This window comes from Melozone crissalis, unplaced genomic scaffold, assembly GCF_028551555.1.
Source record: "Melozone crissalis strain CALT ecotype California unplaced genomic scaffold, PUWL_Pcris_2 ptg000004l_1, whole genome shotgun sequence".
NCBI lineage: Eukaryota > Metazoa > Chordata > Aves > Passeriformes > Passerellidae > Melozone > Melozone crissalis.
The window spans coordinates 5,834,226-5,858,132 of record NW_026535782.1 but is presented as its reverse complement, the minus strand read 5'-3'; the positions used below and the strand labels follow the sequence as shown (position 1 = coordinate 5,858,132).

The 23,907-nt window shown below is 39.5% G+C and overlaps 1 protein-coding gene across 3 annotated transcripts in view; it reads left to right on the top strand.

Moving 5' to 3' along the window:
• Positions 1-349: 349 nt before the first annotated feature.
• SRPK2 (SRSF protein kinase 2) overlaps positions 350-23,907 on the top strand; it is a 128,429-nt gene continuing 104,871 nt past the window's right edge. For all 3 annotated transcript variants that reach the window (XM_054278962.1, XM_054278953.1, XM_054278969.1), the window contains exons 1-2: positions 350-380; positions 478-562. In XM_054278962.1, the coding sequence (XP_054134937.1) occupies positions 365-380; positions 478-562 (101 nt within the window). In that variant the 5' untranslated portion in view covers positions 350-364. The remainder of the gene's footprint in view (positions 381-477; positions 563-23,907) is intronic.

Here is a 23,907-nt window from a genome sequence, read left to right as displayed (position 1 = left end):
CAACGTGGCACGGCAGCAAGGCGGATCGCTCCGCTACTCCCATCACGTCCCAAAACTTAGCAGAATTCATTTCCCTTTGGCTCGGCCGCCCGACGAAGCCCCACCTCGGCGCGGCCGCTCCCGCCTCAGGTGCGCCCGCCCGCCGCCACCTGCCGCGCCCCGCCCCGCCCGCGCCTTTCCGGCCGCGGCCCCGCCGCTCCCCCGCGCCTGCGCAGCGGCGGCGGCGGCGCGGGGCGGCGGTGCCGATGCTGCCGGACGGTGCCGGGCGCGCGGTCGCGGCTGGCGGCGGGGCCGGGAGCGGGAGCGGAGCCGGGAGCGGAGCTGGGCAGCGGCGCGCCCGCCGAGCATCGCGCGGCTCGGGGCGATGAACTCGCGCAAAGGTACCGCGCTGCTGTGCCGGGCGGGAGGGCGGAGCGGGGGGGGCTGCGCGGCCGCCGCTGCTCACGCCGGCTCCCGGCTGTTTTCTTCTCCCGGCAGTGCTGGCCCTGCAGGCCCGCAGGCGGCGGCCCAAGCAGTCCGCGGCGGCCGGCAGGAGGGACAAGCACCCGGCGTCTCACAAAAAGTGAGTATGGGGACCCCCGACCCGCCGGGACGGAGCCTCCCCCCGCGCCCCCTCCGTTGTCTGTGCTCCCCTCGCGCGTCGCTGCCGTAACCCCCGGGCCGTCCCGGCTGCCGGTCCCGCGGCACGCACCGCGGCTCCCCCGGCAGGCACGGCACCCGCCCGGGCCGGCTCGCCCACGGGGGGTGTCACCACGGCCGCTCGGGCACCGTCCCCAGCCCGGGCGCCGGGCTCAGCATCCCTCGGGCCGGGCCGCCCCGTGCCCCGTGGAACGCGACCGGCGCTCCGGCCGCCGGCCCTGAGAACCCCCGGCTTGTGGGGGATCTGCCCCCAGCCCACGTGTTCCTCTTGGGTCTCCCTCCAGTTCTCTCATCTTTGTGGTCTCCTTTCCCAGTGCTTTCTGTTCCGAGGTGTCTTTCTGCATCATTGTCCCATCTACAGGCAGTCCTTTTCTCATCCTCCTCGGTACCATCAGACTATTTCCCCTTCCCAGATGTGTCTAATCGCCAGCTATGCTGATACCAGTATTGCTTTGGTTTCTGTTAATCCTACAGATAAGAACAGAAGTTGTTCTCTGTTTTCTCCTTCTTGTGTTCCGCTAGCCCTTCATGTTCTTGTCACTGTCCAGTTATCTTTTCTCATGATACTTGCTCACTGAACCACATAGGAACATTCTTCCATCTTTACAGTGTTCACACTTCATTCTTTCCTAGGACACTTTTCATTTTTTGTCCATGAAGGATTACATGCTTGTGTCACTAACTTTCACTGTGTTTTGTGCAGTGGGACTTTACTGGTGACTCATTAAGTTGCCAATAGGCTCTTGTCTTTGTTTTTGTTACTTAGGAATCCAGTCTACCTGCTTTGTTCTGACAGGGAAATACATCCTGATGTCACTCATTCTCTCTCCTCCTAGCTGGCTAGTCTTAGAACTGGGAAGCAGTGGATGGTGGATGGATGGATATATGTGGTGGGGAGAGATGCTGCTCTCTGCTATGGCAAGTGATTCAAGGGGCAAGGTCTTATTGTGACTTCTACTGGAAGAAATAACAATTTATCTCTGACCATGAAGTATTTGGTGTGCTTTTTTTTTCCTAGTTACAATGAATGAGTGCTTTTTTTCCCCATTAGGATGGGTAAAAATAACATAGATGAGGTGCTGGTGTAGTGGTGATTAGACTTTGGCAGACTAACTTTTGTTCACATCCTGTTCCACTCATGCTGTTTCCTCCAGCATTGTGTAAAAGCTGCATTGTGCTTTCAGTTGTTTGAATTTGGGGTTACTGCAATGGAAACAAATGTTATGTGCAAGATATGCAGCAATTGATTCCCTTGTTTCCAAAAACTTTCAGTTTGTAGTGTTACATGGATTTGTCTTTTGCCAGTTTGAAAACAGAAATAGGTTAAATTTCATTGTAGCTCTAGGTTCGGAGTTTTTTTTGAAGCTTTCAGTTAAGTGTTAACCACAAGGCTGTTAATAAACTTCTACTCTTAGGTGATAAAGCATTCAATACACTTCTTAGGGGAGCTAACATCACTTCTAGGGATGTTTTACTGAGTGAGTTTGTTAAAAGTTTGCTCTCACAGAGACATAATAAGTACAGAACTGGTAGTCTTTGTGTTTGCTGAAGAAACTGGCTACTGTTAAGTGAGGGCGCACAGTCAGGAGCTGGCCACTTGCCTGGCTGAGTCGGCGTTTCCAGATGCAGGGCTCCAATCCGATCAGTTGCCTTATGAAACAAGTGGTTTTGCTGTAGCTGACAAGAGCCCTCTTTTCTCTTCTGCTGTGTATGTTTTCTCTTCATACCACTCCTGTGCTCTGGAGATGACCTACTCTGTTTTGTGCTTCTACATGAAAGCAAAACTCCTTTCAAGTTTTTAAGTCTCCTTGCAAATGGTTGAGGCCCCCAGGTAAAACCAGTATCAGACATTTTCAGTATCTCTTTGGTCCTCTTTCTAGCTTTACTTTAAATTCAGCTGCTACAGCATATTCTAGTATTCTAGAGGCATATGGTATCAGTGATGCACATCAAATGAACAGTATCTGCAAATGAAAATGTTGATTTGAGGGGTGGAGATTCTATACCATAGGTTCCCTGTGGTGAATTTGTTCACTACAGGAAAATTGTAACTTAGTTTTGAGTCCAAAGCAGTTTTTTTTCTTTACTGTGGTTCTTATGAAAACTTTTCTATGTCAGGCCAAAGCTTTATGGAGTAACTTCCATTGTTGCTGTTAACAATGTGCTTCAAAGGACACTGCAGGACTTCTCTTGTAAAATTGGCTAGGAGAGTTATATCTTATTGTAGCTTACTTGCAGGCTTTTGTTTGAAGAGTATGAAGGTGATGACACAAGAATAAAAAATTGCAGAACTTTGAATAGCTTTTTGTCAGTTATGACCTTATTTGCCAAAGAAGGCTGTAAGATTGGTCCTGTAGCTGCTCAGTGTTGACCCCCTAAGTCAGTGAGAACTGGTGGAGGTGAATCTGGGTTGGTTTTTTTGTTTTTTTTTTTTTTGCAATAGGATGAAAAAAAAAAAAGAAAATAGAAGCTGAGTGTCTCATATTTTTAGGAGGAAGCACTTTGTCTTGAATCAAGACTATACCTATACTTACCTGTAATACTAACATTTATTTGGATGGCTTTACTTTGAAATCAAACATCCAGGCTACTGAAACAGAGTATCTCACTGTATTATGATAAGTTAGCACTTGATTTTGGTTGTAATAGATGAATTTACATGCAGTGTGTTCAAACTACTCATGTATTTTTTCAGCTGGACAAAAGATTAATCAAAATGTTATTTTGGATCCTCTGTGATTTATTTCTCCTTAAAGTGGAGGCCTGCATTGAGAGAGGTCTGGGAAATAGTGATTTTGACAGGTGCCTGAGTCTGTTCAGAGATAAACTTGCTTACAGGCAGACAAGCCTGTTTACTGTCCTTCACTTACTGCTAACAGATGGCCTCAGGTGCATCTGCCTTTTGCATTCTGCAGAATTGTAGGCTCTTTATGTTCAGACCAGTACAGGCTTCCACTGGGGTAAACTTCTACCTTGGATATATTTTTTTACTTGACTTTATTTGTAAGTGAATGTGACAAAACCCAGGTGAATACCCAGTTAGAGTTGTCCTCTTTGGCATGTCAACTGTACATCTTTATCCAAAGTTAAAAGAAAGCATTTGGTAAGTAAAAAAAACCATAATCTAGATGATGGTGTGTTAACCTATGGAAAGAAGATTAGTGTGCTGCACATTTTGATACAAAACTATAAATCCAAATACCAAGATTGATTTTGCTTTTGTTTTTACGCAGTACTTTAGAGCAGGTGGAATATGACCATGGGCTGTTACTTTGCCGTGGTGCAGCACATCTGTGTTGGCTAACATGGGAAGTGCCAGATTTCTGCACTGTGCACTTCCAGATGTCTAACTTGAATCCACAAGTATTGTACAGCTATCAAGGCTTAGGATATATTACACTATTATGGAATCTTAAATGTGTAAAAGTCATGCACTGCTTTTTTTTTGTTACTGTTTCTCTACCTCAATGTTTTCCAGTCTCTTAAAGTAGTTTTTTTTCTTAGAAGCAGCATCTATGAGGTAGTTCCTGTTCCCATGAACACTGGCTGAATGTATTCTGGGCACTGACCGAAGGCCATGGGTGTAGCTCTTGGCCTTTCTATGTGAGAGTGGCTGTACCCTCCCACAGTCTGCAGTGGTTTTGTATCTGCCCCTCAAGCTGTTGTTTTCTTTTCTTCTTGGGATAATTTACTGAAGAATGTCAAAAAAACTAATGTTAATTTTTAAAAAGCTTTTAAAGAGGAGGATTAGGAAAGATTCAGAAGAGTAGAACACAAAGTTGTGCCAATATCTAATGAAAGTGAATGAGGTGACTTCAGTTCTCTACCAAAGAAAATGAAATGATAAAATGAAAATGTAACTATATAGCAGTTGTATTCATAATTGATCCCTTCCCTTTTGGTAGTAATTGCTTTTGTTGTGATTCTACCAGACTCTTATCTTTGCAATCTAGCCTATATTTTAATAATCAATAACTTATTCTGTTCTAATTGCCTATGGGGACTTTGTGAATGGGCATTGTTTTACTGGGTTGTATAAAAAGAAAATTAAAGTTACTAGTATTTGAAGAAACAAAACATTGTCTCTCTACCTGTCATTACAGTTCCCAGTATTTATATCTTTAAAGTTCTGTTTGTCTCATCCTTCATATATTTGAAGTGATAACCCTTGCTTCCTGGTTTTCCTAGCAAGACTTTTGTTTTTCCCCTTCTGTACAATCCTTATCCTTATTACCTCATTTTTCACTTTTAATCTGTTAACAGTTACAGCAAATGGTAAGTGTAAGAGGGATGGTCCTGTTTGAAGTTGGCAGGGCTTCTTGTGTCCACTGTCTACCCCAGTAATACACCTTTTAGGATGAACTCTGCCTTTATAAACTATTGTGTTTGGATGGATCTCTGATAATCTCCAGAAGTGGCTGGAAAAAGAAGCCTAATATAATAAAGCACATGTAACAGAACAGAATTGCAGCAGTCTGCATCTGAGCCTAAGAAAACCATAGAAGAACTTTTTGTATTTAAAGAAGGTATTCTGAACAAGCTTTTTGGCTGAAAAAGGTGGTATAAATTTCAAAGTGAATCTCTGTAAAGGTGCTAGCTTTTTCTACATTTCATGTGTACTGCTTTTATTTTAACTTATACATTGGAAAATCCTATGATTAAAGAAGTGTGTATGTCTAAATACCACATACTCTGATTTTGTCCAGCAAAGCAGCTGGCAGACTTTTGACTTTTGTATCGATGTCCTCCATAATGAAGTAATGTTCTGCTGAGGAAGTCTCTTTGAGTGTTACTGCTAAAGGAATCTTATCTTGAGCTTCTTGGTTAAAGGGAAACTGCTGAATAGACCTTGGTGAAATAATGCTTCTTGATAGTATTGGTGCCTCACTGTTTTCCTCAACAGAAGTTAGTTAATTAGAAGTCGATAATTTGAACATAGGAGATTAAAAGAACCAAGGGCTTTGGTTGCCTTGAGCCATTATCAATGCTTAGTTTGCAGTTTTCTAAAATGGAAGGGAGTATTCCATCGTTAGAGGTCAATTATATTTTCCTATCCCTGAGGAAAAAAAAATTACGTCTCTACTGTTCTTGTTGCAGTGATAAAGGTCAGAGCAGTGTAGCTGCAGTACATGCACCTTAAATTCCAGTGTTAAAATCACTTGCTTACTACTTTTCAAACTGTATTAAAATTGTATTGATTTTGTATTCATGTTTGTAAAGAAAGCTCTCTTGGGACATATTTCTTCCCTTTGCACTGCTCTGCTTTTTCAGGTCTCAGGTTTCACCCCAGTAATTTCTCTGTGTAATAACTGTTTGTCTGCTGCCTGTTACGTCCCTGTTGTTGCTCACCTGTATGTGATGTTATTCCTTCATCACAGACTGGCATGTTGATTTTTTAAAACATCATTAAAATCATTAAAAAACCCCAAGTAATTAATAAAAATCATTAAAATCCAAGTAAGAAGTAATTAAAAGAATGCAGTTAAGTGCAGCTGAGACTTAAGTAAGGCACTTGACTAAATATGTAATAAAGTGTACTCTTTTTAACGGCCATTTTAATGTTTGAAAGCTAATGTTTTAAAATAAATTGTGCTTCTTTATAAATGGTGGTTTACATTTATGATGATTACATAGTTCACATTGTACTGTTTCAAAAAAGATTATGTAGAACTGAAAACTGCTCAAAGAAGAAGGTAGTAAAGGTGATTGAGGATATTGGGCAGCTTATCTGAAATGTACTAGTCATAAATTATGTAAAGGTGATTAAGAAGTATTTTGATATGCCTAAGAAATCATTACAGGTAGAGAAATGGAAGAAGAAATAACTTGCCTTTACTCATTACAAAACAGTGATATTCAAAGAATGACTCCAGTGGGAAAAAACCCAACCCAACTTCTTTTAGTACAGTATGAGAGACAGAATGTGGCTTTGCAATATGTTGTACAGTCCAAGTTATAGGTGGGTTTAAGAAGGCTAAGACAGGTAACCATCAGTAGTTTTTAGGAATGCTATTGTCAGTGCAGTGTGATTTTCCAAGCCCCTGTTTGCTGAAGACCTGTCAAGCAAATTTGTCCTAATACAGAGTGACCCACCTGTGTGCTCATCTCCAAGCATGTTTCTGGCACCCAATGGTACAATACTGGCCTAGGTGTGTGTTTGACTTAAATTAGTGTGGCAGCCCTCAGATTTTCAAGGCCACCTGTGTGGATCACTTGCAGCATCTGATGATATTCACAAGCCTGAAAGGTCTGTGAGCCTGGATCCAGACAGGGTGGCTAATGTGTGACACTGCTGTACCTGTCAGGAAGGAGCCGTGAAATTGGAGCTAGCTCCTAAATCCCAGTGCACAGGGAATGAGTAGAGGTGTGTTGAGAAGAGCTTTCATTCCCAAGAACAGGAGGGTTATGATGATAGGGTGAGGAGGCTTTCCAGGGAGTGAAAAATACTGAAGGAATGGGCATGCTTGAAATGCTTCTTTCCTGTAGGCTTTGATGCCATCTGCAGGTCTGAGTTTGATGCCAAAATGAGCCTGGGATTGATTTAAAATTGTGAATCTAAGAATGCAGATTATTTTCTCAGTTGCTGTGAACAAGTAGCTTTATTTTCAGGTTTCAGTTCTCATGCTTATGTAACAGCTCAGTAGCTCACTCACCTGTGAAGTAAGAGTCAAGATGCCTCAGGAATTTCAAGCTTATTTCAACCTGCTATGTGCAAGTGTCAATCATGAGATTATAGGCTGTGCTAGGCTTTGGTATGTAAGGGCTGGCCAGTAGATTTACAGCCCTTGTGCGGCATAATCAAAAGCAGCAGACTGATGGAGTTGGAAGGTGAGTGATTAAAAGGGAAGTGTTGCTATCAAGTTTCACTGACACACAGGTATCAGCATGCTGCTTGGCTGCTGCCAGGTAACTGAGTTACAAAACAATGGTGATTGGGTTAGAATGAGGCTGTATGGGTCAGTAAATGATATTTCTTTTTAGTGCAGCAGTCACAATTCAGCACTTTTATGAAAGAGGGAGCCCTGAGGAGATCAGAGGCTTAAGCTTTCTTTCAAGTTCCCTTTCCTGGTGTCAGAAGGCACATTATGATAGATCCCTTTTGCCAGGATTTATTCCCTGGTGAATGTTGTAAAGTGTCAGGGAAACCTGCATACAACCAGGAACTTCATGATACTGCTAGGAGTTCTGGCTCAAAAGAATAAAAATCATCTGAATGGATAACAGTATCTGAAAAAGTATTTGATTTTTTTTTTCAAGGTAGTCTATTGCTTGGGGTGTGACCTGTTTTGTGTATTAGTAACAGTGTCTCAGCACATGTTGGTGTCCAAGGCCATTATGCTGCTCCCTAGACATCTAATCACGTTCCAGTCAAACACTTTTAGGGCATTGCCTCTCTTTTTAAAGTTAATTAGAGATTTTAGTGTTTATTTTTTTTGTTTCCCAGAAATGTTTTCTATACAGTGATGTGTAAGTTGGATTGTGTCAACAGTGTTGAGAAGATGACACACAGAGATTTTTGGTAGTTGCTTCCACAGTGTGCATTTTATAGAGACGCTCTTTAATCAGGAATGAGCAGTGCTGGGAGTTGGGAGCTTTGTGATGAACTCAGCAAGGCTGTTGTGGGCAGACGTGGTTTGGGCACACCAGCCAGTCCAGGCTCTTGGAGAAGCAGGATGTGAAAACACAGTGTATGAATCTCAGATGGACTTAAAATGTGAGATAAAGCTTTAAAGAACTACTCTGAGGCTACCGCTATATTTTAGATCACCAGATACCTGTTAGATAAGTGCACTGGTGTTTAGTATGGATCAGTTACTTCTAATTGTTGCGTTCTCACTGCTAATCCAAGCTGTTTAGTAAATCTAGCATTTAAAGACAAGGTTGAAATGATTTATACCAATAGACAATACCAATTTTTCTTCATTTGTCTAAAATGAGTGTTATTGAGAATTGGTTAGTTTATCTAAAATTGTTGCAACAAAGTTTGACTAATTTTTTACATATTGTATAAGAAACATGGTACAGGAAATAAAATTATTTATCCTGTTCTTATAATTGCAGAGTAGGATACTTGTGTTCTCGAATGTTTATTTCTGAAACCAGAGAATCAGTTTTGTGTAATGAGAATATTTGTCTTGAGAGTAAAGATGTTACTCTTCTAAAATGATCATTTTGATCTAATTTTGTGTTTCCAGAGTGACTCTCAGTAGCTTGTGTCTCACACAGTGCCATATCTTGTCCTAATTGTATCATTATGAAAACTTGAGATAAAGTTTAAGTGGATCAGACTCCCTTTCTCTTCCACTTGTACCTTCTCTGCAGAACCTGCTTGTTTTAATCCTTGACTTGTGCTTTGCCATGGCAGTGAAAACAGAATTTTTAATAGCTGCAACTACAAGGAACATTAAAATAAACTACAGCTGAATACATATATTGTAGCAAAACCACAGATTTATTTTTAAAGTTTTTCTGTTTTCATTATAGCTTTTTCTATACATCAGTGTGTGGGATCACTATATGTATCAGTGTCTGGTGAGTGGAATTCATTTTATAGTTAAAATTCTAGGCCTTTCTTAATGGATTTGTCTGATAGTCTGCCTTTGCAAATCATGAAAAAGGAACATGATAACTTGGGGCTATACATGTAAAAAGGAATAATTCACTCTTTCAGTTGTGCTGAATCAAAGTGACTCAGACAATTTGACATATTTGCATTGTTATGCTCCTTTCCCACTTAAAAACAAACAACATTTTAGGTAAGTATGTCAAGTAGTAAAGCCACTTTAAAAATAAAGCTATGAAATGGTAAAAGAAAGTCCTTTTATGATGGTTTTACAACCAGAAAGTTAAGTGTCAGCAAATAATTATCTTTTCTGTTTATTTGTGAGATGCATAGATTGCTAAAAATCACTTCATCTGATTTCTTCAATAAGTGGGAATTCTTATGGAAGACATGCATTTAAGTAGAAGAATTTGACTGAGATTTTAAATCAGAAAGTGGCATTATATGTATGTTGACAATGTCTCTCTTAAATCTATACAGTGTGTGTTTAATTATGGTAAAAATTATGAAAATAATGTAAGAGTTAGCAAAAATTTAAAAAAGCAAACCAGTCCTCATGGGACCTCTGTGAGTTGTTTCTTAGCATCAGGACCTGATGGGCAAAGTGCAGAGAACATGCTTGTCCTGTTGGTTTATTCAGAATGTTTTTAAGGCATAATGATGTTAATATGCAAGGGCAGTGGAACTGAATATGTGCCAGCTTTTTCCTAATTACAGTTCACAGCCCGAGGTATTAAGTTGAAATGAAACTGTACATGGTTTAAATTACTGTGTTAAACTCTGAACTCTGGTGCACCAGATCCTGGCATGTTTGACTTAGCAATGATTGCTGCAAAAGAGCAATATCCAGCAAGAAGAATCTTAATTCTCAGAGTCTGCTTTTCAAACTTTTTCTCAGATTTTGTTCTGGAGTGATATTTCAATGTTGATGCTATGAAATTTACATTGGTAATAAAGGAGCTGCTTTAAAATCATACCGCAGAACTAAGCAAAAGATTTTGTTGCTTTTGGTGCTTGTATCCTTAATTGATTTTTTTTTCCCACAGTTTGCGTCAATTCTGCCAATATTTTATTTTTGAGAAAATACATTATACTTCATATTTCATGGCTGATTTGCATTGGTAGCAGTAATGAGTAATAGTTATGTATGTGCATGTACGTAAGCCGTTGCCTTTACATAGGAAGCTTAATTTGTGAGTCTTTGAATATAATTTAAACTCAGTAGATAAAGGCCTTTTAATCTCATAGCAGGGATGAAGTTTGTAATCTTAGTGTTCAAGGAGAGGCTGGAAACCACAAAGTAGAACAATTGGTCCCCTCTCACTTCTTTGCCCAGTATCTTCACCTTTTTACTTGTGTTTGCTTCTTGTAGTGTTCTCATCAATGTATGGCAATTATAAACAAGTGAAATAACAAGAGTAAGCTGCCTTGTTTTCAAGATGATCTGGTTTCATTCAAACTTGAGTTATTATAGATCACATGGACTAAATGCATATTCACCCCATTTCATAGGAAAAATGCATATTCACCCCATTTCATAGGAAAAAATGGAATTTTGGCTTTTATCAGCAGCAATGGAAAGCAGCAAAGGCCATATTTGCTGCCAGTAAATAGAATATACCTAGAATATCAGAATGAAGAGTCAGTGAGTGTATAGTGACATTGGCTTATCTTAGCACATATACAGGAATATAAAGGGGGGTGTTTGGAGAAAGGAAATAGAAGACAGGGCAGAGCCAGAGTAAGGGGACTGTTACTTCAGCAGAGGATGGAAAGACTGATGTACAATGTAGGGTTTCACTGATGGGGAAAATATGTGCATGTGCTCCAGTTAATGTGAGCAGGCACCCAAAATGCTCTAATAAGTCTGTGAAAATTGGAAATGGGGACTTAGTGAGGTGAAGAGACCATGTCTGTGTGTTTGTATGTATAAATAAAATGGCTTGCTATTTCCCCTCCAAGTAACATATTGTCTTATTTACAGGATGATAAATTAATTTGAACTCTTTTCTTTATGGGGGCTGGGAAGAAGGGAGTCTAATGAGTATTCCAGCTGTGTGCTTTCTCAGCCTGAAGTTCTTCACTGCTTGTCTCCCATGTTTGCAGCATGATCTGCCCCCACCAGCTGCTGAGGTATTCTATTAATGCAGCTTGGACATGTATTGCTCTGCAGGTTAAATAGCTACTAATGGATCCATCTGAATCTGCCCTTCCAAATCTCAGAGTCTCTCCTCACTGCTTTGTTGCACTCAGGTTCAGAGAGGTTGCTAGAATGTCTTAAAGGTCCAGCCAAAAAATTATTGATATTTGAGTTACACTGATATCAGTATTTGTTTCCAGTTGCTCACAGACAAAATGATACATTGCCAAACTTTGTAGTACCTGCTCTTTCCCCAGTGCCATGCTTACCCTTCTGGGATGGATGCTTTCATTTGGGAGAAGGGAGGGATATCACCAGTCATCAGCCTCCTGGCCCTGCTGAGAGGTCTGTGAGCTTGATGTTGGTAACTTTTTACTCCTTATTCTGAAATCAATTTGAATAACTTTTATGTGATTCTGCAGGTTATTTCTGTGCTGCCTTGTAAATCCATGTTACAATCAATGTCAAGCCATCCAGATTTACTATATAATGGTGTGTATTTCACAACAGTTTGATGCTTATTCTTTGTCACTTCTGTGGGTGCAGTTCTGCAGCCAGCAGAACACTGGTGAGATGTTTGTAGCCCCAAGTCTCTGTATCATCCTGTTACATTCTTGTCCTCTGCAGTGGTTCCATATCTTGAACCCTTTATACTGCATTTTATTCCAGCATCTTAAATAGTTATTTACACAGAATAATTATTATTTCTATATTAGTTCCAGATACATGTATAACAATGGGTGCTATGCATCACTACTGTACAAGGTGAAGCAATAGCTGAAAAAGTAGGGAATAGTCCTTTGATCAGTGGACTGTTGCTGTTCAATGCTAAAACAAATCTCCAGGCAGGCCAAACCTTCAGTCAGAACGTGGAAAGTCCCAAGGCTTGCCTTAACACAAAGCCTCTGGCCCATTACAAACAATGGCAGCAGCATTTTTATTGGCTCCGTGACCTTGCTTAGTGTGATCCGTGGTGAGCAGCAATCACTGTTCTCTGTCCAGGTAACCTGGATGCTGCCAGAGAAAGAGGGTCTTCCTGTACATTTGAGAAATTGTAAGAGGGTTAGCTTTAAGATTCCAATACAACCTGCTTTGTTTTTACAGAAAGTCTATATAATCTTAAACTATTTTATTTTTATCCTGAATTATTTCCTTGCTGGGAGCTGCAGTAGTAGCTAGTGGGAAAATCTGGGTAGTGGGAAAGTTCTCACTTGCAAATAAGCTTTGGAGAGACCTTTGAAGGCTGCATCTTGTTGAAGTACTGTCTTTAAATATTGGTGGTTTGCAGAGTAGCTTTTGGTTTTCTTTACATTTAACATGTAGTTATTCAGCACCTCATTAGAAAGCTGTTATTTCTTCTTGCAGTAGAACTTTTGAACCTGCAGTCATGAAAGAAACTCTAAGGGCTTTGAAATATAAGAGGACAGAGCTATGTAGCACTGAACTGACTAAACACTGGATAAACTTTTTAGCTAAATATAGTTGAAAGGGCTTGAACACATTTTCAAGGTATTAGCTTCATTATAGAAATACTTGATATTCTGAAGCAGATCAGAAACATGGCAGGAAATAATGGAGAGATCTTTTTAGTTTTTTAGAGGATGATAGTATAAGCAAAAGACCTGGTCTGTGTATCTCCCCAAGGTTAAGGAAAATAATAATTCTTTTTCTGATTATGACATCAGTATTGTTTTTATATAAAATGTATAAAAATGGTGCATTAATAACCAGTCTCTCTCTCTATGTGTATGTAAATATATATTTATTTGTGAACTATGCTATAATAATACCATTGGGCTTCTTGGCCACCTGAGCATGCACTGGTTCTTGTTCAGCCACTGTACACCAGCACCCCCAGGTCCTTTTCCACTGGGCTGCTTTCCAGAAACTCTGCCCCAAGCCTGTAGTGCTGCCTGGGGCTGTTGTGACCAAACCGTAGGACCTGGCGTTGGTCTTGTTGAACCTCATGCTGTGAAAAAAGCTTGGATGCACAGACACATGAAAATTATGTAGGTTTTTTAAGCAGCAAGGTAAAAAGTAAGTATTTTTGTCCATTAGAAATAGGTACATAGAAGCAGAAAGTATGAAAATTACTGTCTTATCAATCAGTTTTTACCAATGCTATGTGATAAACACCAGTGCTTCCACGAGATACTGAAGATGGCTGTGGTGTGAACAAAGAGCAGGGTTATGTGTGACTGTAGGACTCTGTTTTGTGTGTGTGTTGGTTTGGATCACAGTGAGCTGTGTGTGCCTGGCTGAGGCTGCCCAAGAAGGCCAAAGGCACCTGGGTTTTACAAACAGCAGTGTGGCCACAGCACCAGGGCAGGGATTGTCCCCCTGTGCTCGGCACTGGTGAGGCCACAGCTCAATCCTGTGCTCAGTTTGGGCCCCTCAGTACAAGAAGGACATTGAGGGGCTGGACAGAGTCCAGAGAAGGGAACAGAGCTGGGGAAGGGTCTGAGCACAAGTCTCATGGGGAGCAGCTGGGGGTGTTCAGCCTGGAGAAAAGAAGGCTCAGGGCTGTGACCTTATCACTCCCTACAGCTGCCTGACGGAGGCTGTGGCCAGGGGGTTGGCCTCTTGTCCCAGGGAGCAGGAGACAGGAGCAGAGGAAATGGCCTCAAGTTGCACCAGGGGAGGCCTAGATTGGGTACTAGAAGTTTCTTCACTGAAGGGGTGGTCAGATTGCCAAAGGAATGGACTGCCCAGTGAAGTGATGGAATCACCACCTGTGGGAGTGTTCAGAAGGCACATGGATGTGGCACCTAGGGACATGGTTTAGTGGTGAACATGGTGATGGTAAGTCAATGGTTCCAGTTGATGGAACCATTAACTTATGCACAGTCTTTTTCAACTGAAACAAATTTATTATTACATGAAATAACAATGGAAAAGCTGCATACATGCTAAGAACTTCTTGTCTAGTTTTTCTTTTCTCATATAACTTGTTGCCGTGATATTTTCTGAAAAATCCCTTTGCCATGATTTTTCTCCTGAGAAGCCTCAGAGGAAAAGAAAACCAATAATTATCTGCTGCTGTGGAATGCAACAGATGCATCTTTGCTTGGTCTCATGTGGTTGTTTTTAATTACTGGCCAATCACAGTCCAGCTGTCTCAGACTCTCTGGGCAGTCACAAGATTTTATTCTCATTCCTTTCTTTTCCTTGCTAGCCTTCTGATGAAATCCTTTCTTTTATTCTTTTAGTACAGTTATAATATATAATTTTCTTTTACTATAATAGATATCATAAAATAATCAGCCTTCTGAAAATGAAGCCAAAATTCTCATCTCTTCCCTTGTCCTGGGACCCCTGCAAACACCACCACGTTAACTAAGATGCTCTTGCCAGCAGAATTGTTTTGAAAATTGTTTTCTCTTATATTAGAACTTGTTCTGCATTTTAATTTCTGTGTTTAGTCTATTCAGATCATCTTGACATGAAACACAACAGCAGACCTACATTAAACTGAGGACCAGAGAGATGGGAAATCTCTTCCTCTATTTTGTGCTCAAGAAAGTGAAAAAAGGAAACTTTATAGATAGATTTTCATAGTGGTACTTCTCCTCTGGAATTATGTGCTTGGAGAGTTTTTCAATATTGCATTATTGCATAATGTAAACCAAATGATTTTATGATGCTGTGTTATTCTGGCCATAGAAATAATTTTATTTTGGGGAGTATGTACTACCTTAAGCTTAATTCTGTATGTAGTCATTGAGGATTTCCTTTGTTTTGGGTGGAAAGCAGAATTAGATTTTTCTATACTGATGAAAAACTCTATTTGATGGGTCTTGGGAAAATTCTTGTAGATGTTGATGTTCTCCTGCTGGCTTTTATGATTATTTAATATTGTTGAAACAAGCCGCTAGGTGGCAATATCAATTAAAAAATTTCCAATACATGCAGTTCAAGTTGTCATCTAAAATGGGGCACTAAGGAGTAGGTTTGATTGAAGTGAAAACATTACAACTTGTTGTATGCAAGATTTTCTTGATGTAGAGAGGAAGTGTTCTTCCAAAGCACTCGGTGTGGGTGATTAGTGGCTGAGGACAGCTGGGTGTATTTGCTTGGATGGAGAGGAAATGTGGTTTTCTCTTTTTTGTGTTTCTGCAATACCTGTTAGACATTTGCAAAGATGAACTATTATCATACCACTTCTTGATGAAACTTGTTTTAACCTACCAGTTAGAATAAGTTGGGTCGTATCAATGTTACTTGAGAAACAAATCTTTATTGATGTGAACATGAAACATTTCAAACTACTTAATTTAAAATCAATATGAATTTACTTATGGCTGTGGGTGAAATAATGAAATATGCAATTGTCTGTTACAAGCAGACACTTATTAATGGGTGTGCTGGTTTTATCCTCTCTGGTGTGGGTGCCACTGTACAGCACACAGGCTGGGTGTGTATGTGAGAGAGAAGACTGAAGAGACTTGCTCAGCTAAGCCATACAGAAACCATTTCCCATGTCACAGGGCTTTTCTTATCTGAGGTGTCTGCTCCTTTTATTTAGATATGTATGTCTTTTTTCAGCATGGTGATTGAAGATGCTTTTGCTGGTGTTCCTGCTCAAGCTCCTGTTTGAGTTATTACTTTGGGAATACATATAATGAAATTGCTGGTATGTGGTAACAGTGATATTTCTGCTTCAGTGTGGTTTACTGGAGCTCCTGTCTGCTGCTCCATCCTGCCTGGACCTCTCCACATGCATTTTTGAAACATCTGTGTAGTATGCTGTGCTCTTGTTCGGCTTTATTCCTGGGTGCTTTACCTTTTTGGGGTTTGTTTCCAATGCTTTGTCCTGTCAGTAATGGGCATGTCTGTAACCCTGCTGTGGCCCTTGGGTAGTTCTGAGGAGGTAATGCTGTCATTGCTTTAATACTTAGTCTTTATTTTTTTAGGACTTATAATCATTTAATCAGGCAGTCATTAGAGGAACTAATTTATCTTGGAGTGATTTATATTTTGCCTTTCTTCTTTCTGTCTGCTGTCTATTAGGGTTTTGCAGTGACTGTTTCTCAGTTCTGATGTCATGCAACTTCTCCTGATCTATTTCTGGTGTGGTTGATACAGCACAAGCATTCCCTTCAAGTGCTGCTTTTCAAGTGATATTGAAGATTCTTGATTTGATGGTCTTTGTGCCCAGTAAACTGTCATAGATCAGACTGGGCTGTTTGTTCAGAGAGGTTGTGAAGCTCTAAGTGCTTCCTGAATTCAGGGGTAGTGTTCTCATAAGTTGCTATGTCTAGTATATGAGGTCTAGGCAATTAAGGATTGTGCCATTAAGGATTTTTAATTTTTGTTTGCTTAAGTTTTTTTACAGGTTTAACTTCAGTTTCTTTTCCATTTTCTTTTTGAGGTAGGTAATTACATCGTACATGATGGTATTGTTACTCTAACATGGTTCTTCGCATGCACTGCCTCTGTAAGAGTGGGTGGTTTAATCTTACTCTATTACAGTAGACATTTAAACACTACTGGGGTAAAAGAAAAGTATTTCCAAAGCTTTGTATTGTGGTAAGACCTATGCCTGTAGAGTCTGCTGCTATTAAGGTTTTTATTAGGTTTAATAATTTATAGTTTATACAGTATACTGTTAGAGGCTGTGTGAAAGTGCTTCATGGCTATGGGCTGTCTTAGGCATAGGGATCAGTAAAGCCACATTGATATTGTGTCTGGGATAACTGAGCGGGGAATGCAAATGCTAAAATTCACTTAGCAGGCAGAATGAGTTGGCAAATGCTGTTAGAGGTTTTTAGACTCTGATCCAGAATCCAATGCTGACTTTCTTGCTGTTTTTCCTCTTCCTGGTATTCATCATTGCATGTTTCTGTAGGTGAAGTATCTTGGTTATGTTTGAGGTGGCCTGTGTTAATGCAAGGCAGAAACTTGCCTGTGTTATGTATTAAAGTGCATTTTCTGTCATTGTGTCAGTTTTGAATCCTGATGTATTTCTTCCACCATGAAGAAACACTTGGAATTCTCTTAGCTGTCCTTTTTCTCAGGGTTTATTTCATCCAAAAATAATGTTATGTCATTGCTGCTTAACAGTTTTTCTTCCAGGTGTGGCATGTACTTTGCACAGTGTGTCCATGCCCTCCTGGCATTGTTGTTCTGAGTGCTTTGCTTTCTGTGATGGTCTAGTGTCTGTGTTACCACAGGCTTACCATATCTGAGTCTTTTCAAATAGGTCTCCCTTTAACAGTTTTCTAATACTTTTCTGTGATTTTCTACCTTAGTGTTGCTCCCTTGCCTCTTGAGGCAGCTCGTGGTTCTATAGGGACAAGGACATCCATGTCACAACCTGAACATTCCTTGGACTTCAGTGCCATCAGGCTTTCTTTGTTGTGAATTTTTTTCCTGATATTTGAATTGTATTTCATTTGAATATTTCTTTCCTACTGATTAATCCTATTAAGAGTGAGTACTGAATGCCCTTGTTCTTGTAAAAGCTGAATTGTCTTTGACTAATTTCAGCTGGGTTAATCACTAAGCTGGTCCCTGATCACATTTATGTCTGGGAGAGTTTTTTTTCCTTTGGAAACAAGAATCCTCAAATAATTTAAAATACCCAAAAACATAGCCAAGAGATGGACTGCTGGAACTGCTTGCCTCAGCAAGTATCCCATCAGGACTGGTGCTCTGTAGACAGCCCTGTACTTTTGTCTAAGACACATCAGAAAGTGGGATGCTTTGTGGGATGTCTGTTTTCTTGTCTGCCTCGCATGCTGCAAATGCTGGCTTTAATTCCCTTCATTTAAGGCAATTTTAACTTTTTTTTTTTTTTTTGCTGTGTTTTCCACTTTAAAGTTTACAGATTTCACATGCTTCTAATGTTTTTTTTTCCTTATGCAAATAACAGTTTTGTTATTTTCCCTTCTGCTTCTTGAAGACAGAATAAATTCTGGAGGTGTGCCCTTGGTTTGTGCCTGCCAGTGACCCAGCAGGGCAGTGCCTGGTGTTGTGTCTGGCAGCAAAACAGCCCTGGGGAGCAGGGACTGCAGCTGCTTCTGCACTGGGGGCGATGTGGCTCCTGGCAAGGAGGGGATCCTGGAAAGCAGCACAGGTTGAACACTCAGCACCCTGGCTAATTGATCTGTTGTTTCTTTAAAATCACCAGAAGTGTGTAAAGTTGTTCACTGATTCTTCCTGTCCCTTACGATTTGTGCTCAGGAGCTGCTGGCAGGATGTGTGTGTTTGTAGACCCTGAAATAAAAAGTGTTTCTGGTTCATCTGTTTTCATTGTGATATGACAGGCAGGGGAAAATTATTTGCTGTGACTTTGCAGAACCACAATAAATACAAAGTTGACAATGAGTTTTGGTGGTGGTCTGAAAGATTTTGGAAGATGGCAGTGGCTTTTGCTCATAAATCATCTGAATCCGTCTGCTCCCCTTGTGGATTTTCATTCCTATTCAGTACTGCATGCTTTTGAGAAATGGATTCAGCAAAGTGGATCTGTTTTGGTAGCTGCAGTACAAAAACATTTATTTGTGTGTAGTAGAATTATTTTCCTTACTTGTTTTTTACTTTGTAAAAGAAGAGCAAATGCAATGCAGTTTGGCTACAGGGCTCATTTAGTTAAATCCTGAACACAAACTAAAATAGTGTTTCTTTTGTATTGAGTTTTCTCCTATATGTTTATGTTGTCTCAGGCAAAATTGTCCAAGTAGCCTAGGTCCAAGGTCTTGTCTGGAAAGTTAATCAAGTTACATGCTATAGAATCTATTGTGTTCCCATTATATTAAACTTTGTTTCCATTTGTGTCCAAGTAATTACCTGTTTAAAAACTACATGGTGACTTTTACTTCATTTCTCCTGCAGTGAAAGGTGTCTGCTCTGTCAAACATGAATGAAGTTTGACATATCATTTACACAGCTCTTTATAAGTCCTGTTTACATGACACAATTCAAGTTTTAGCTGGCTAAACAGCTGATTATCTGTGTGCTTATGAACAGTTTGAATATAAACACAAATGTAAATAGTAAAAGGAAGTCAGTTCCACAACCATAGAAAAAAAAAAAGCTGCATCTTTTAGTACCCTTTAGTGTATTTTAAATATTTTTAAAATTTTTTTTCCTAATCTTTCCAGAAAGGTTTGGCAGTTCTGTGGCAGCAAGCAGAATACTGGGCATTAGTCAGCTGCATGCTTGGGTTGAATTCTTTCCTCCTTCAGTTTGTATTGCATGACTGATAAAATCAGTCAAAAATGCACGATTTAGAGTGTTTCTTAGAATTAGATATTTTGTAGTTTGTTGCTAGGAGCATGGGGACTATGCAATAAAAATGCAACTGTCCTTGTAACTATTGAGATATATTACACAGCCTGATTTTTTTAACTTGAAGAATGAGCAACTTAAGTAGTGTGCTACTTTAAGATGGGTGAAATATCCCTCCTATTGTCCTGTTCAGATTTTCTGTGAGTGCTGCCCTCTTCTACAGTGAGGTTTTCTTTGAACAAAACTTTTCTTTTTTATTCTTCAGTGTAAAAATTACATTTTGCTTTGGTGGATTTTAGAGCCAAGAGGACATTGGCTTATGCTTTTGTCTAAAATAGTCTGTGAGGTAAAAGGGGGTTTCTCTTCTTCATGCTGTGGTAGGTTTAAAATATTATTTTAATTTGCTTTAAAGTGCATCAGCTAATGTAACTGAATCTCCCTGTTGGCATGTTGAAGGGCTAAGATGAGCTTTACATGTTAAGAAATCCCTTGATGTGCATATAAATCAGTCCTAGACTGAAAATCGTGTGAATGCCAGAACACATTTTTGTAACTTCTAAGTACAGGTAGTATTCCAGAGAAGTTGAGTTTCAAAATCTTCCAGGGTCCTAACAGGGTTTGCAAGTGACTGGGACTAGTCTTTCTCTAGACTAGTGTTAAAACCAGATCAGGAGATCTGGGTCTCAAAGACAAACCATGAGAATGCTTTGGAATTTCCTGCTGGGCAGGGAGTGCTGGATGAACACCTCTGCTTTGGGCAGTGTTGGAGTTTTGCTGTCCTGTGTCAGGAAGGTGTCTTTGAAGGGTAATGGAGAAGCTTGCAGTGACTGGAGTAAGACAGTGGTGAGGAAAAAAGCTTAAATCATGGACAATCAGGTTCTGTTAATTATGTAATTTGTTTATGATAGTGTACTTGTAATTAATTATTTTTGCAAGTATTTCTACCTACTCTTTTGAATTTTTGTAGTTAACATACTCAAAATCTCAATATTTTAACAATTAAAGAATATAATCCAAATATATCTTAATAAATATTACTAAATGTGAAAATTAGTGTGGGAGGGAAGATGCAAAGGGTACTTCTCTCTTACTTAAATTATGTAGTTGGTTAAATTTTCCCTGAAATCACCATAAATACTAATCAGAATTGTCATTAAGAAAAACTACTCCTGGATAACCTTGTTATTCCATATCCTGCTGTGGACTTACCTTGTGCTGGAGAGGGAGCTGTGCTGCTGTGAAGATTATTCTTATGCTGTGCTGCTTTGGAAAGTGGCTTTTGTGTTCTGCAAACCTGGAACTTGTGTCTAACATGGATTTGTGATTTGTGACTGCATTTGTGACTCACTGCCAGGCTGCGGTGGAATGGCTGTAGAAAGCAAAGCTTATGGAAATGTCATCACTGTGCTTTTAAGACTGAACTTTAGGCAAGAATTAGGTATTCCTACACTGCTTTATTTTTGGCTTTAGACTGCTGATCTATCTGCATATCTAAACTGCAGTGACCAGGAGTGTGGATATGGCTTTGAAGATGGGGTGTTTCAGGACTGCAATATGTATGTTATGGTGCCCCAGTGTTAGAATTTCAGAGAGCCATAGTTAGGAATTTTATGCTGCTCTTTAGCTTGTGTGGTATTATTTGAGAAGCTAATACTGTGTTACTTAGCTTTTGAATACCATTAGGGTGATGTAACTGCCTTAGATGTGGCATTTTGCACTTGTGCTGAGGTGAAAAGTATGGAGTGGGCAGAGGTGGTTGGAAGGCTAAGTTGTGTGAGAAGAGCAATGCAAGTGCTAGTTACCTATATCAGGTTAAAACACCAAAACTGCATTGGGGCACAGCTTAATTTTAATACCAGAACAATGGGGAGAGAAAGCTAATTTAACTTAAAATAAATTAGATCACTAAGGTGGCTGCTTGGGAATTTTTAATAAAAAAATTAATCATAGAAATTGGCATATTAAGTTTTTCTGGGTCAAATTTGGGGAATGACGTTATAAGCCAGGCATTAGGGCATTTATTCATATTTGGAGAGACTTCCATGGAAATAAAAACCCAAAGCAACTAGGAATACGTAGCTACTTATTTAGACACTGATGGGAGAAAAAAAACCCCTGACTTGTAAAGGAAAACCCTACAGTAGCTTATAGCAGGCTGAAACATGAGTAATTAAAGTGCTAAGTCAATGTGGATTATTCCAGCATGAGCCAGTCTGAATTTGCCTCATTATATGATTGTGCTGCTGCTAGTGATGAACTGAAATCAAGGCCTTTGGTAATTTAATAAATCCATATAAGGAGATGAATATGATTACATTTATAATCTCAGTCTTGTACTGATTTTTAGCTACTTGCTAAAAATATCTGAAGTATTCAAATCAAGTGTTCTTGAATTATTATTTGAAAGACATCAGTAAACCAGACAATTTTGTTTTGCATGAGACGTACATTTAATTTTGTTTTGGACTCTACATGTTGTTCATTTTTGATGTTACTTATAGCCCATTTGATATTCTAAATTTAACAAACTGATGTTTTTTGGAATAACTTATGCTAGGTAAATTCCAAGTCTTTAGCAAAGGTCACATAGGAATATAACCTCAGATTCATGAAAGCTTCAGGCTCCTCCTTTCAATTTAAGTGACATGCCAGAGGTCACTTGGAAAAACATCTTTTAGGTAGACAAAGGGGACCTTTCATTCCCATCTCAGACATCAGCTGATGGGGCTCTCCAAACAAATTCTTTGTTTATGTGCATCTCATTTACAGTTATTAAATTGCCAAATGAAAGTTAAATACTGTCTTAGGCACTCAGAATATTTGTGCAGTCAGGTTCTCCATCAAAGCAGGAATTAATTGTAAGATCTAAAGCAGATCAAAAATGAGAGAGTGGGTTTAACACTTGTGATGTTTTAAGCAGAACAAATGTTTTTTATTTTTTATGCCTTCAAGTGATAGATCTGTGTACTACAGAATTTCCAAAGTGGAACTGTTTGTCAGGTTCATGTGCATTGACAAAGCTTTAATTTATCTTTTACCATATGTGCTTTAAAAATAATTTGCTTATTTTGCAACCTCTTGACACTTATGTTAGAGATGATTGAAGATGTCAGTTCTTCTATATAGCAATACTTTTACATGAACTGTATAGTTATAAACCTGAAGCCCTAATACATCATAGGAGACAGGAAGCTTTTCCAGTGCTTTGGTAAGAAAATAACTAACTAATAATGGCCTGTAAGTAAAGGGAAAAGATCAATTCTTATAAATGTTCTCAAGGTGTTTCAATTTGGAGCAGTATTTGATTTTTAGTCTGCCTTGCAAGGGAAAAAAATTTGGTTTGAACTTCATTACTTCAAAGTTTTTGTCTGAAGGATTTCCCTGCTGGCATTGATGCTCTTTCAGAACAGAGGCCACTGGTGTAAGGAAGAGGAACTTGTACAGGACCTGCAAGCAGGGTCATCCCAGAGCACAATGCACAGGCTTGCAGAGACACATTGAGCTATCATATTGTATATGTGGTTTTTGTTCTAACATGGAGAATGATGTAATTTTTTTGTTTCATTTTTTTTTCCTATACCTGTATTTTATTTTGCAGAAGTCTAAACCTGATATAGTAACTTATCTTTCAGATAATGGTAAGGTCTGTAATTGTTTTCTGTAAATAATACTGAACATTGTGATAGCTCACTATATGCCAGCTCTCCAACAGAGAAAATTACTTCACATTCTCTAAAATTGCCATCTTAGTAGGTTTTAGATTCTCTCTTGTGCTGCCTTCTTGAAAGAAATTGTGGGCTGAGGGCTCTTGAAGCCCTGTTGGACATTTCTCATTCAGGGTAACTCATGAACTCCCTCATCAGTATCAGCTCTTCTGAATTTTGAGATTTGTCCTTCCCATAGGAAAAAATACCTCAAGCACAAACCCAATCTGGGGATTGCTTGTGATATTTAATTCAAAGAGAATGACAATTCTTCTACATTATTGTATTTTTGATTGTAGTGATTAAATATACAATAGTCAATTTATTCTTAGGTAATTACAGGAACTATTGCTTTGAAAATGAATTCCCTTAAATATGGCCTTCCCTGTTTTGATTGATGGTCTACAAATATTAAAGCATTATCCTGTGAAGCCCTGTCCCACTAGGTTTCAGAAGTTATATCTCTGCCTTTCTACTTACCTTCTTCATTTTTAATGGGACATAGATTAAATACACTGGTCAGTTAGGACCTCACTGAAGAGGTGGGACCTTCTGAGATTCAGAGTTGTACGCACACTACATGCAAACATAAAGCCATTAGAAGCTACATAAACTTTTCAACATAAGTG